The following is a 16,024-nucleotide window of genomic DNA, read 5'->3' as shown; positions in this document are numbered from 1 at the left end:
AATATAATAAATAGTGACTTTTAGTCAACCGAGGAATACATGTTAGAAAAGCTTCAAAAAATTCGTAAAATTTGCATATGAATAACAGTCTATTGTTATTATAAAAATAGTGTATTTCATTAAAAATGTGCAGACATATTTTTCTTTTGCAATTATAATTTCATATTTTTCGAAGATTTCTATAAAATATTTAATCATTTTATAGATTAATCGATGTCAATACTAAATCATTATAAAATGATAAAACATACCTTAAAACCGATAAGTATTTAGATTTCATAAGATTATTAAAAGAAGATATCATTATGATTGTAAATTATGTTAACATATGAAGTTTTTATTAATCGTATTAAAAACGTATGTATAAAAATGTTTATGAATATTTGAATGTTTAAGCAAGATAAATTAATCGTTATAAAAATAATATAGAAATACGTATGTTTGTACTTATATTTTTTATACTTGTGCAAGTGTTGCCACAGTGAGATGTCGAAAATGCAAAGAATTAAATATCTTCACCCGCCATGATTATTCCAACAATTTTGACGTAAGTAATAGAAAAAAGAGATTTCAAATATGTAGTTAAATTTCACAGTTTAAAGAAAGTCGGGAAACAAGAAGATAGGGAATAAGAGAGTAGAAAGATAAAAAAAGAGTAAAAAAGGAACTTGATAGTAAGAAAAAAAGAAAACCCATGACGTAATAATAAACGTGCACTTTTAACAGCTGGCAGAAAAAATTCATTTAAAAAACAGTTTCCTAATCGAAAAAATAAATTATTCCAAATTTTAAAAGAATAGCTTAGTACACTAATATAATTATGTTTATTCCGATACTAATATCTCATTTTTCATCACATTGATGGGTACGTTTATTCAATCTCCCTTATTGATTTCCACTAAAAAATATTTTCTTTTTTCTTTTACATTAGCTATAGTAGAATATGCTTGTCGCATAAGCTAGTATCTAGCTAATATGTATATAAATATTCGATATTGTAATTATATATTAAATTTTTCCATTTTTAAAAAACTATATTTAAAATATAAAAACAAAATACGAAAAATATTTGACAATCAATACATGTAACTATTACTAATGATTATATATTAAAATATACATATACATGGATACTAATAAATATTAAATGTTAATAACATATAAAAAAGAAAATCGATTATTTCAGAATAAGAGCATAAACTATATATATGTCCTTTATAATTAATTTAGTTTAATTCATTTAACATTGAACCGTTTAATTACAAATAGTAATTTTTATTTGCAGTATTTATTGCTATTATTATTATACTTTTAATTTCAGCTGTTTCTTCCTTTCATCCACTCTCCCTCCCGATCTCGCTCTCCCTCTCTTTTCCCCTCTAATCTCTTTCTTTGACTAGCCTCGTATGTTTTACTTCTCATGAAAAAAAGATTATATCTACAGCCTCAAGAACTTTTCTACGATAAGGGAAAAATGCTCCTTGAAAACTTTCATGTCAAACAACTAGACATAAAATATATTTATACATATATATATATATATATATATATATATATAACATTTTCGATTTAAGTTGTATATCGTGTAAAAATATTAGGTTGGAAATTAAAAAACGATGTAACCGAAGAAGGACGTAAAGAAACGCTCTAACCTCTCCATCTAACGTGTCACGAACTTTTTACAATGTCTTAGACAGATTTTTCAAATTTGCAACTTAAATTCTTGTAAAACATGAATCTTAGATATGCATATTTTTTATCGCATTAAGTGGGAGAATATCAGATAACTTTAAAAAATTACTTTTTGATTGCTATAAATTTATAAATTTCCTTCATAAAAATTTGTGCTTACGTGAATAAATAGTATGGATATAACAGGGCAAAAAATATATATTTTTAAAATAAAGAAATGAAGAATTTCACAGAAAATCCATGCTTTATTCAAATAATATTGTTAATTAATCTAATTTCTATATAGAAATCGATATAACAATCTATACCGAATTAATATCCAAATGTCTCAATCTTTCAATAATTGCCATAATTAATTTTATTTATACTAATTTATCGTTTTTTTTTAACTCTGGGAGCTTATTACTCAAAGTATTTATTTTGATTTAATTATATTTTAATTATATTTAAATTATAATTTTTTAAATTATACATGTTCTTCCTAATATATAATATTTATACACTTATCAGCAAAACGTATATTTTAAAAAATTAAAACTTCATTGTGTAAAAAGTTGTTGAGCGAAAACAGTTTTTCTCATTTCGACAGAGATTATACGTATATACAGTTAAACTCAACGCTGTAGAATTGTAGAAAAGTTTTATAAATCTTTTGAGGTATGTTTTTAATTTTTTTTTCGGTCGACCATTTGGCAACGCCTTGTCATATTCTTACCGCGATTATCAGAAAATTTTCTAGACTGATGCACATCATAATGTAAATTCCAACTATGAAGTAAGATAAATTTCGTTCTTATTACTATCTTACAATTCTTTTCGCGCATTTATGCAATATCCAATCGTAGTTTAAGAGTTAGAAGAAATAAGCTACAAATTTATTATGAATTTCTAATTTTGTTAAATATAAAGCATAAGCTTTATACTTAAACTAGTGAAAAAATTAACTTTCATTTGTTCATTGCTTTTGATCTAATTAATTGCAATTATAATGAATGAGCAAGGGCGAATTCATAAACATTCAATATTTACTGATATTTTTAACATTACAAACTAGTGTAATTGTCTATATAAATTTTCCCTTAAATTATCATTTTATCATATATGATTTAATTTTAAAAATAAATAAACTTAAGTTTTTACTTTATATAATCAGTAGAAATAAGTTAAATTTAAATAAAATAAATTTAATCAATGTCATTTATTAACCAACAAACAATAACCAACATATACTGGTGGCGATATAAAAAACTTTAAAATTGTATAATTTTTTACGAGCAGTCACGTGAGTTATGCTTTTCATGCATAAAAAATGTAAATTATTATTTCTAATTAAACATTAAAAATTGATTAATAATAAATCATCTTAGCATAATGCGTAATACAAATATGTAACTTTGCGCTTTACAAAAGTCAACCATACTCAATGTGAATTACAAAACACAACACTTTTTTAATCTCCAAAATAGTACAAATAATTTTATTTAATATTATTTTGATTTCACCTTAAAAAAAACTAACAGCTTTATTTGATCTGCTGGAAAGGAAAGAAGGTGAAGTATGTACAAATAATTATTTTATCTACCATCCCTAAAATACTATTAGAATATATTTTAAATACTTATATATAATTTAATACATAATAATTACCTTCTCTCTTGCTAACTTCATTGCATTTACTTTATGTGATTAAACTTTAAAACTCGATTTTTATTTATGAATAAATAAAAATATACTCCGTAACGATATTTTTCAACTTTTATAGTTTCCCAGTTAAGTTTCTTAACTGAGAGTACATATTAAAGGACTTAACTAGATCTTCAAAACAATTTTATTTTTGACTTATAACATCCAATAATAACAATGTTTGCAGGTACGCTTTGTAAACGTAAAAGATATACATCATATTATTAATGACGGGCAACTCTAATAACAAATGCGTTTTCGCAGATACCTAAATAAGGGGTAAAGTTAGTGGGAGAGCTCCCTTAAGTACCGTTGGCGGAGTTCGCATAATGCACGAGTTAACGTTAAAGCTCGCGCGATAAGTTTTCGAAGGGGGAAGTAAATCTTGTACAAGACACAACTTACCCCTCGCGTCTTTTTCTGTTCACCCGCCTCTCGAAGCGTTGGCGCACGCACTTTGCTACTTCCCTTTGTTTTCTCATTCTCAGGTCCTTTTGCCACTTACAATTTCACCAAATGGCTTTTAGGGAGTGAAAACAGTGAATCCGATGGGAAGACTCAACTTAGAGGAATTTACATTGCTAGGCTAAAATTGCCCCTTTCAGTTATTCGATAAAATGTGCTCCAAGTATATTAAAGTAAAGCGAATTTTACTCGAAATTCATAGAAATCGCTTAAATGTATTTAAAATGGTTACAATGACCTGATATTCCAATTTAAATTTATATCACTGATGTAGGATAATTTGTAAAATATTCATGAGAATAATTATATGCGAATGTAATAAATTCATAGATTTCGAATATTAAAAACTCAAGACTTTTGATGATGAAGGAAATTATGTAAAATTCACTTGAACATAGAAAGTTGTAATCCTTATTAATTTCTATGTTTTCTCAGCCTTTTAGCTAATACATGTCGAAACTGCACGCTACACTAAGCAAAAATTAAGTTAAAAATTTCATAAAATGACAAATTTTATTAATAGAATTAAGTTTATAAAAGTTTTAGAAATGGCTGAGAAGTGAACTATTGATACAAGTAGACATCAAGTACAATATAGTTTTTATATAACTGTTATTAAATATTATTGATCTAATAAATTTATTTACTTACCTACATAATTAACATTATATGCGTGCATATCAATGTTCATAATTATTTTATGAAATTCAAATGAAAATGTGAATTTTATTTTTTAATTTACAAATAATTAATATTTCTTAATACTGACGTTTGATTTTCTTTTATTCATAGAATTTTATAATTTTCATAATCAAAGATGTAAATATTTTTGCATAAAAAAATTCATTACTAATAAGATTTAAAATTCCAATATAGTTACATTATCTCTTTAGTTAACTGCAGCTTATAAATTTCTGACATTTTCATTTATTAATTTTTTTATAATTTTTATTTTATATCAAATTTATTGAAACTTTGTGATTTATGAATACATTATTAAATTTGTATATAATTTAATAAAATACTTTTAAACGGTTATAATATCTATATATATATATATATACATATTTTATGATAGATGATGTATGTTTTGTTTTTTATATCAAATTTTTCATATTGATCTGCATTCGTAATCATAATTCTTTTTAAAGCGTTACCATCAATTCAGTAATCATTACTATTGTTATACATTCATATTTTGTTATAAATCATGTTTTAAAAATTCGGATAATATACTCAATAAACAATTAGAAAGATTATTTTTATTTCAATAATTTAACTATATCGTAAGAAGGATATTAAAATGTAGTTGAACTTCGAATGTTACTCAAATAACAGAAAACAAAAAATTTCTTAGAATAATTGTATCCACATAATATAACGATTAATTCTTTATAGTCTTTTCATTCAATTGCATGTAGCGATCACTGCAGGTTGATCCGACTCATTTTAATGTAACACTTTCATCCACAAGTGTAACTATTTGGATAGGAATTAGTTTAATCATTCTTTTAAAAAATTATGAATCCAGTGACCATGATTTTCTTTATTCTTAAAAATGACATTTATGTGTAAAAATAAAATATAACTAATTTTTTTATAAAAGTTTGAATCAACGTATTTTTTCGTTCAAAAAATCAAAATAATTTGAATTAAAAACTTTTCTTCTAGTTGTAATAAATTGTAACGATCATTATACGCACTTGTAACATATTGTAACATATTGTTTCATATAAGCCGATTTATACCTGTTTACTATTAAATGTAATTGAAGATGCAAGTAAATATAGAACGGTTAGTATTTAGAATTTAATGTAAAACCTATAAATATAATTGTAACAAATTTACTTAATTTAATTCAATTACTTGATTTAAAAAGGTAGAAGATTCAATGTAAAAAATTGATAATAGAATATTTATTATTTTAAATGGGTAAAGGAATTGAAAAGAGAAATTTTTGGATTTATTAATATAAATACCATATATTTAAAAAATATTTATAAATATATATCAATTTTTGATTAATTAAATATAAGAGCGATACAAATTTGTATGTTTAAAATAATGATTTAAAATAATATGTTGTAAGCAGAATCTCAATTTAAAGACGAATTAGACTGTTAAACTATATTAAATTTAAATTTTTATGTCATGTAAATAATAACTTACCTAGCAGTAGAATACATATATTTATCAGTAAATTAAATATTCTTAGTTTCAAACATTCATTGTTATTGCTGAATTTCGGTATAACGAAATCTTTTTCCGAATACAGAGAAGGAACTACTTCGGAAAAACTCAATTAAATTACGAAAAATTAATTAAGAAAAATGCTGTAAGATAAATTAAGAATTTTACCTGTAAGTAAGTCATAATTATTTATTTTACACTATTTATATGTACATACATTCTATATTATAATGTAGTAAAAAAAACTTTTTCATTTATAACAAAAAAAGCGTTGATCATGATCTTGAGAAATAATTTCCAAATTTCTATTTTATTGATATTCAAAAACTGCTCGTTCATAGGTGCAATAAGCTATCGTCTATATGAGACTAATACGATTTCAGGAAGTTAATAACTAGAATTTTTCGATAAAAGCAAGAATATTTGACTTCCGTTGCATAAGTGATATGCGTAATATGTATTAACGTTATATTAACATTATACGTTATAATATGTATTTCGTTATTTACAGCTTCTAAATACTGAAAACATAGAACATTTGCTTATAGAAATAAATGAGAATAACTAAGAAGTAATTATAATCAATATTCAAATAATAAGAAAATATGATGGCATATTTATTCATTATTAAATGCATAATATATTGATACTCACAGGCAGTCTTGATAATCTTATAAATTATTTAAAAAAAACATTAATATTAAAATTATTTTACAAAAAGTTATGTAAAATAAACAGATACATGAATGAATGATAACTTGAGGGTACATAAGTAGACGTAGTCGAGATAATAAGTAAAAAAATCCTTTTCAGAGTATACTAGAAAATTCTAAATAGAGCATTTTAGAAATATCAAAAATGAAAAATACGTAACTTATTTCAATTTCTTTGAATTATAAATTATATACTAGGAGGGTGAATGAGTAAAATTGACACAAAGTTAGAAGTTTGTAACGAATTGTAAAGAAATTAAAATGTTACAATTAGTAAAAAATTATAATCTAGATTAATGTCTAGAAATATAAACAAATTTGATATTGTTATAAAATATAAGAAGAAATACGATGCTAAAATGGTCTATTAAATATTCCAAATATTTATACTTAAAAGCCGTGTAGAAGTATATCGGCGCAATATTTTTTCTGCCACGTACAAAATATGATATTTATTCTTATTAAAATATATATTTATTAATAGACTATCCAAACGACATAACATAATTATTTAAGTATTATTATATATCATAATTATTGTAAAATTTGTTTTTATTTATTTATACAACTCGTGTAAATCATAACATTAAATCATAATTTAAGCTTGCAAACCTCTTATTGTCAGACATTTTCTATTTATATAGATTGTTCAGTCGCTTAAATAAAATAGTCATAAATTTATGACAGCAACACGAGTTCGGATTAAATGACAATTTGAAAATAGTGACTGTAGGTGTAAAATTTATTTCTAACAAAGTTATTAGAAATATTAAAATTATATTTTCATTCGTCAAAATAATTTGAACTACAGATAAGTATTTTGAATTTAATAAATGATATTCATTTAACTATTAAGTGTCATAAGCTTCAAATTAAATTAAAATTTTTAATTATCGCAGACGTATTAGTGCGAAATCATATGAATATTTGAGATAGTTTCAGATATTTCAGATTCCTTAATTTCTTTGATACATTTGTATTTGATCGAAAATTTGCCCTATAACTTTCTAATTATTATGAGTATAGTAAATAAATTATAAATTTTGTAATATTTTAACTTATTTATTGAAAATTTTATGACCAATAAGTTACAATTTCACGGTATCGATATACTATTTATTATTAACATTAAGTAATTTATAATTATAATCTTAGCTACATTCAATTCTTTATAAATAATAAAAATAAAACACGCACAATTATAAAAATATAATTGAAAATAAAGCATTAATAGAAATAAAAGAATTTAGATTGCTGCTTCCTACAAACAGGCATCGAGGGATTTGGTGAGTCTCTTAAAGTACTAATTCTACTTTATACTGCAACGCAACCTTTTAATAATAATATATACTTTAAGTCTTATTACCGTACAGATCTTACAAAGCAAAAGTTATGTAGCTCCAGCAAAGTCTTTAAGATGCAAATGCAATTGTTTAATTCGCAATTTTTAACTTAATTGTTCAAATTGATTTTCAAGCTCATAAATGTAGGATTAAATAAGTCGAGAAATGAATCTTATCATTTTTATATATACCTGAAATCATCAAATTGTTTTTTATTAAAAAGTTTTTAAATTTATAAAAATGAATAATAATTCATATACGTGTCAATTTATGGGCAAATTTAATAAGTATAACTTCATTTAAATTGATCCATTCCTTACTTACTATTAAATTGTTTAATAAAGACTAAAATAAAAATGTTTAAATATTATATATATATATATACATATCTATATATATATATATATATATAAATTATAATTATCTAATTATTATCTATTAGACTGTCCTCAGACACAGAAAATGAGTTCTTAATATGTTATATATAAGACGCAAAAATTAAAAATAGAATTAACTGACAAATTAAATTAAATTTATCTTAACGCAATAATTACATAATGATATTGAATTCGATACCTCAGTATATAAGATTTTAAAATTTTATCAAATAAATTGATATATCAATTGTGTGTGAAATAACTCACTTAAGTTTTTCGCATTGATTGAATTAAGAACCTTTAATATGGTCTCAAAAATGAAAACTGGGCAAATAATAATTATTTAAATTAAAATGAAATATAAATTTCATAAATGTTTTCAAAAGTTAAATAAACAAAATTGAATATCGCTTAAAAAATGTTAGACTTTTCATCTTATAATATCACTGGCAATAAAAGCTTGAAGTGAAAGATCGATAAGAAAAATAAGCTTTTTTAATTTAATGTAACATATTCTAGCACATTATAAAACAATTTTATTATTTTATTGGGTTTTTTAAGATAATATTTCTTTGCAGTATCGAAAAATTTATTTCTTTACAATTTGTGTTGAATATTCATAATTTATTACACTACTCTCAACTATATTACTATGTAAAAGAAGATATCTAGCAGAATAAATAAATTTATCTCAATATGTGTATGACATCATTTTTAATCATTATAATTACAACTTCTTCTCTCTATACTTTTATAAAATTGTTTAAAAAAATTTATGTCAATATGTATTTGCAATTTTTAAACATTAAAGTATTTATATAGATGCTTTTATTTTAATTAAGAAAATCTAAAAATTCTGTTAAAAATCCTGTTTAATTATATTAACGTATACAGAATGCAAAATTTTTATCAGAGAAGCGAAACAAAAATTGTTTTTTCATTATTATGAAATAAATATTACACCACTATATAATCAATACATGATAATTATAATAATAAAATTTTTTCACATAATAGTATGCTAATCATCCAAAACATTCAAAATTTGATAGTTCAAACACCAAAATCAATTAACTTTAACGGAATTACATTTTAGTCCCCAGGTTATCCGTAGCAACTAACATTGAATATTAGTCTAAATCTATACTGAATAAGCTCAAATTAATACGTGAACAGATTCATTTTTTGGTTTAACATATGGAAAATGTTTACATGTGAACTAAAATAATAAGCATCTTGTATATAAATGAATTATAATTACTATGAGCTACCAATAAATTGTTATCTTCTAAATTTTCCTATTAAATCTCTCATATTAAATCTTTATTATGACGTTGTTTTATATTCGACAAAAGGTATAGTTATTTAAATACAAATTAAATGATCAGGTGTAGCGGAAGACTTTTATGTTTTACACATCAATCAATTAAAACTTCGTTATATATTCAGCTTCAATTCAAATAATCGACTAAGGTATATTTCCGTGCGTATTTAATTCAATATAATCTATCAGAAAATCAATAATAATTACATAGTGACATCTATCTACTTAAGTCCATCAACTCTTATATAAATACAAATAAATGTCGATATTATATTTAGGATTTACAGACGTCACTTTTTACGCATCATTATTCTTAAATTGGAAAAGTACAATTGCCTAAAAATTAGTTCTCTTTAATGTCTCGAATTTTCAAAGATGATATTTACTACTAATTTAAATCGACTCAAAAAACTATTTCTATATATAAGCGTAATTTTATATTAAATTGCAACAATAATTTCAACTCACAAACACAATTTGACAAGTCTCTGATAAGTGATCTGTTAAGATATTGCGAAATTCGTACTACGATATAAATGCTTTAATAAAAGTGTATATTTAATGAGAGCTGATGAATTGTTGATTTTCCTTAAATTATTTGGGTCATTATTAACTCGTGATGCATTAATTAGATTTATTACAATAAAATTGTAATTGGTAAATTAGATTTTACTACTACTGCTACTACTACAACTACTACTACTACTATATAATAATAATATTGATAATGATAATATCAATAATAATAGTAATTATAATAATTATTATAACGATAATAATAATAATAATAGTTACATAATAATTATTTAGTATCACAAGACATTGATAAAATAATCATTTTTAATAAATATTTTGATTTGTTCGTAGGTGACCCATTTTTCGATACAAATTTTGTGTATATAGTGTAATAGTATGATTTGTCAATGCGTCGTAAAAAAATATCCAAAATCGATTCTCATCTGTTTTCGAATCATCTGTGACTATATAATGCCTTATTTCATGTATAAATGGATATATGTTACACTGATGTAAAAGAAGGTAAACGTTAAACTCGTCCGCAAATAAACAAACAAAACATTTAAGTGCAGATATGCACACAAAGGCATGCAGATTCAAAGATGGAAAATGGAGGCACGATTATTGGAGATTAAATTTAGAATGTTTCCGATAATGTTTGTTCGCAACGATTAAAATCGATATTACCGGCGACACGATGGTACTTCTTTTATTATGCCGGATGGCCCTCATGTCCTCCGTCGACACCTTTACTCATTTTTATTGCAATTCGCTGCTGATTGAAAAATCGTGTACCCTAGTCTCCATTGTTATTCTACTTATTTTTTAATTGAAATACTTGTATTAAGAGTTGCACAGAATTGTTAAAAACTTAAATATTATTGATTGATTGAAAAGAGGCCCTCAATTCTATTTTTATAGACATAGATATCGATTTTGATTAGTCATTGGAGAAAAACGAGCATCCACATATAAATGTACCGATACCTCAAGTGCTTCGAATAGAAAAATTAATAAAACCGGCGTTTCCTTTAAAGTCGATAATCTGTAAAGATGGCGGTAGCTTATATTTTTACAACTCAGTCGTTCTCGGTATTACGAATAATATATTTTCAATATTACTTCGATTTTATTTGCGTGCAATTTAACATATCACTTTATAGAAAATACATTACAATGCTTTTTCAATTTACCTAAAAAATGAAAATTTAACAATATCGTTGTTACGATTTCAATAATACTTGTGATAAATGAAATGATTAAAATTATAAGTAAAGATAGAAGCTTGTTATTATAATTTATTTTAATTCGGATCAAACTAATGCCTAAGTGCAATAATGTCTAAAACAAATTAAACTAAAGTAAGTTTGCTAAAATCGTAATTACATTAAAAATACTTGATGCCTCATTCTACCGTTCTGTCCTACCAAAATACTCTTTCTTGAAAACGGTACTTTAATTAAGCAAATTTAATTGTTCGTCTTAATTTCACTTTAAAAAATAAGAATTTATTAATTAATTATAAGTAGGAAACGATATTTTCAATTATGCGTATGTAAAAGATATTTGCTTTTAAAATAGTTACTAATTGTTAATTGTTTATTTTGGAGCTTTCGATCTAAAAACCTACATATAATTGATAATATTAGCGAACGAACGTACGTGTAATAGATTCAGTTTAATTAACAAAGACATGTGCATTAGTTTTCTTTAATGCAACTCTTTCGAAGATAAGTTATAAAGAAAATATTTCTGATAAACCCATTTTTTAATATTTGCCGAAATTTTAAAATATAATATTTCTTTTTCTTTAGCATAAATGGATAAGCTTAATGGATAAGCATCTGTCATAACATGTTATTTATAACAATACTTTTGAATTATAATAATTGACAATTTAGAGAAAAGAATGATATTTAATTTAAAAATCTTTTTCTCCATAATAGTTACATAGTATGTTTTGAAAAAGATTGAATTTAAATATTTCATATAATGTTTGTTTATGACGATTAAAATTGATATTGGTGTATAAAAATATTTTATACAATTATTTTAATTCATAAAATAATTTAAAACATTCTTATGAAGGTGATAAAAAAATTGATTATACAAAAATCTAGGAAAAAGAGATTAAGCGAAAAAAATATATTTAAGTAGTAATATTAACGAATAGGTAACTAATCTATATTTAACTACATTACTTTCAACCGTAACTAACACTGTCACTCTTAATTAGAGGATTGTAAATTATGTACATATGCACTAATTCAAATACACGTTGACACGTTACTTAACAAAAAATATTTTACTTTTTAATTATTTCTATAATTCTGCTTTTCAGAAGTGTCCGTAGTACACATATTTTTTATACAAGAAAATTGTTTGCGTATTAATATTAATAATTATGAAGAAAAAAATTAAACTCCATTATTGAAAAAATAGTGGATAAAAAAATTTAGTATATAAAATTACTGTAACGAAACACTTTTTACGTGGAACCTACAACCAAATATATTTTATAATATTATGCTGTCATTTGAATGATATTCAATACGAAATAATTTTCCTATGTACATTCTGCAGTTATGATAAAAGAATATTACCACTTATTTTCATTATAATTTGTTTAAAATTCACATTATCAAATAATAAAAACGAAATATTTTTTTCTCTATATTTAATATCAAATATATATTTATAGGCGTAATCATAGGTATTTAATATGAGATAAAATGGGAACATTTTACAAGTAGAATTTCTCATATTTCGAGAAAAAAATATTAAAAATTAATGATGCAATAATAATAAAATTTTACTAGCAAATTATGTCTTTATACAATATTTGGACACGTTAGTTCTATGATGGATGGTGGTGGAATCATATATAATATGCCATGTGCAGTTGCGTACAATAGTTTTACTATTTCTAATTAATAGACAGAGACTTGCAAAATCAAATAATTGCTTTAACATCAACTTTATCATTTGCAAACGCCCTATGATTAACAATTTCATTTGTTGATTTCAAAATCAATGAAATATATTTCTAAATATAGCATTTATTTGTTGTAGCTGCTAATTAAAACATTACCTAAATTACTATATTGTTTTCTATATTATTAATTAATGATAAAACACTATATTACAAGAGTCTAATATTGGATAAAAGGTACTCCAATAAATTTTAAGATACAATACATTCACTATATCAATCAGGCATGTCATTAACCTTTATTACCTTAATTCGCGTAATACATTTTTATTTAGTTTTTAAAAATTGTAATTTAATTAACCACCTACATATTACCACTTGAATCTTTACTAATATGAAGAGAAAATAAAATCGGAGGTTTTAAGCAAATTGTTAGTTGTAGGTCACGCGTCCACCTGTAGTCCTGAAAAGCCTAGAAGAACTTCAGCATCCTCGTAAAAAAACAAGAGAGAGAAAAAGAGAGAGAGAGAAAATTTGTGTCTATGTATGAGCGTGTGCGAGGAAGAGAACTGGAAAAGAAAAAGCGTTAGAGAATTCGTTCCAAATTAGTTCTTAGTTAGTTAAAGTCTACCTGACGTATGTGCGCAGTCCTGTGTAGCGAAGTAGGTCGCCTAGAAAATAGCTAGCGGCCTTTTTCTCTCACTATCACTCTCTCTCTCTCTCTCTCTCTCTCTCTCTCTCTCTCTCTTTCTCTCTGTCTCTCCCTCTTCCCCTCTCTGTCTTAACTGATTATAACTCGGAAACTTAGTGTCAAAAGAATTAATATGATTTTTAACTTAATAAACGGATTGTTCAGATTGTTTTATTGATGTATCGAAAATCCGAAATACTGCCCACTGTGTTCTGATTAAGCAATTTTTACCTTTTTCTTACAAATAAATTAGTTAATCATGGCAAAACATTACTCAATGAGGTTAATTTTAGCTATGTTAAAATAAATTTTGGTCTTTCGAAGCATTTGACCTTGAAATGTAAAAATCCCATTTATCGCCTTAAATGTATATTCATCCAATTGATTATAGAATATAATATTGTAGATTTTACTATTAATGTTAGTAAAGTATAGAATTTATTATTTAAATATAATGTTTGATAATTGATAGAATTTCGAAATAAGACATTTCCAATTATAGGATCATTAATATTTTATGCTAAAAACATAATTCTGGCTCATTTAATTCAAATTTCCTCGTTTCATACGTCGATTTGCCATTACCGCATTGTTAAATATCATAGTTGGCCGTATTGTTGAGTCTTATAAAATTACAAATTCCGAAACCTAATTCTCAATTCAAAAACATTATTAATCACGCAATGTTGAAAATGCGACATCGCTCGTCATCCATAATCAGCTAATAAGATTCGAAAATTTCAACGATTGTCCCATCTGCATCGACCAAGCAGCTTCTAATCGACAGTTATTCCCGAAAAAGCCCATAATATCCACTCGCGCGCATCCAATGCCGCAACGAGAGCTCGGCTCATAAACCCGAGGCGATGTGATTCATTTGTGGTGACTCGCATTGGTCTCGAGCAAAGGGACCATAAGGGACTAGAAAATTCCGCTACCACGAGCCGAAGCCGTGCGGTCGGTGATTATCCGGTCGGCTCACCGTTGTTGCCGGTCGGCGTGGGCACGGTGGGCATCCTGCTCGTGGGCTCTGGCACCGGGTAAATGGGGTCACAGCACTCGCGCTCAGGGAACTCGCTGGCGCGTCCGGCCGCCCAGAGGGCCAGGAGCGTTAGCACGGGCAGCGTCGGGCCCCTCATCGTCCTCTGGCAGTGGTCACTGGGTGACAAGTTCGAGGCGCCGCTGCGAGGCCTCGTCCCGGCCCCGCGCAGCCCATCTCGCGCACTCCCGCACACACGTGCTCAATCCTCGCTAGCGGACACAGCCACGTCGCTGCGTTACCGAGGAACGTCGCCGTCGGACTGAGCGCCTAGTGCGGCTTCCACCTTTCGCTCACCCCCCGGCGACCTTTCCCACCTTGCGGACCGGCGCCGAGGCCGCCCCCTAACAACCGCCCCTCCGAACTACCGCGAACTTCTTTCCAGCCCTCGCGCACGAGTCCCGATTACGCCACAATTACGGCCACTACTACCTTTGCTTTACGTCTACTATTCTTCGATCTCTAGGTCTCCTCTTCGTATACACGCGCCCTTTCTGACCTCCTTTGCTGCCTATGACGTCGTCGCACTATACTCCGATCGTCATAAACCTGTGCCTCCCTCTCGCTCTCGCATTACTCTCGGCTAATGCTCGCTAACCATTGCTACCTACGAAGTGCCGTCCGATTTCGGTTTGTCATGCATTGCTTTCGTCGGTGACCCTACCCAACGCCTACGATCATTCCTTTTACATTTACGTTTACAAACAATGACACGCAAATCAATCTCTCTCTCTCTCTCTCTATCTCCGTCTCTGTTTTATATCTATTTTTAATTAGTTAAACAGTAGTTAAGCCATCCTTCATGTAAGGTAAATACTCCAATGTGTAATTACAATAACCTGACTAGCGGTAATTCTCTGCGACATATTCATTTTCTATTAATGAATTATCAGACACTGATATGACCAAATAAATAAACATGTTTCCTAATTTGTACGCAGATAGTTAAGGCCCTACGCTTATAGGCTAACTATTAAAAAAAGAAACCTTCATTAAAAACCTTAGAAAAACGACATTAAAATGAAAATTAGATATATAATGTAAGATCGATGGTTATGA

The 16,024-nt window shown here is 26.5% G+C and overlaps 1 protein-coding gene across 1 annotated transcript in view; it reads right to left on the bottom strand.

Moving 5' to 3' along the window:
• The window catches only part of Gfrl (Glial cell line-derived neurotrophic family receptor-like), a 338,959-nt gene extending 323,894 nt beyond the window's left edge, over positions 1-15,065 (bottom strand). The window contains 1 exon segment of the mRNA XM_011503933.1: positions 14,909-15,065. Within this exon segment, the coding sequence (XP_011502235.1) occupies positions 14,909-15,065 (157 nt within the window).
• Between the last annotated feature and the right edge of the window lie 959 nt (positions 15,066-16,024).

This window comes from Ceratosolen solmsi, unplaced genomic scaffold (assembly GCF_000503995.2).
Source record: "Ceratosolen solmsi marchali unplaced genomic scaffold, CerSol_1.0 scaffold10, whole genome shotgun sequence".
NCBI classification, from domain to species: domain Eukaryota; kingdom Metazoa; phylum Arthropoda; class Insecta; order Hymenoptera; family Agaonidae; genus Ceratosolen; species Ceratosolen solmsi.
Note: the sequence above shows the minus strand (reverse complement) of the source record. Positions and strands in the feature narration are given on the sequence as shown.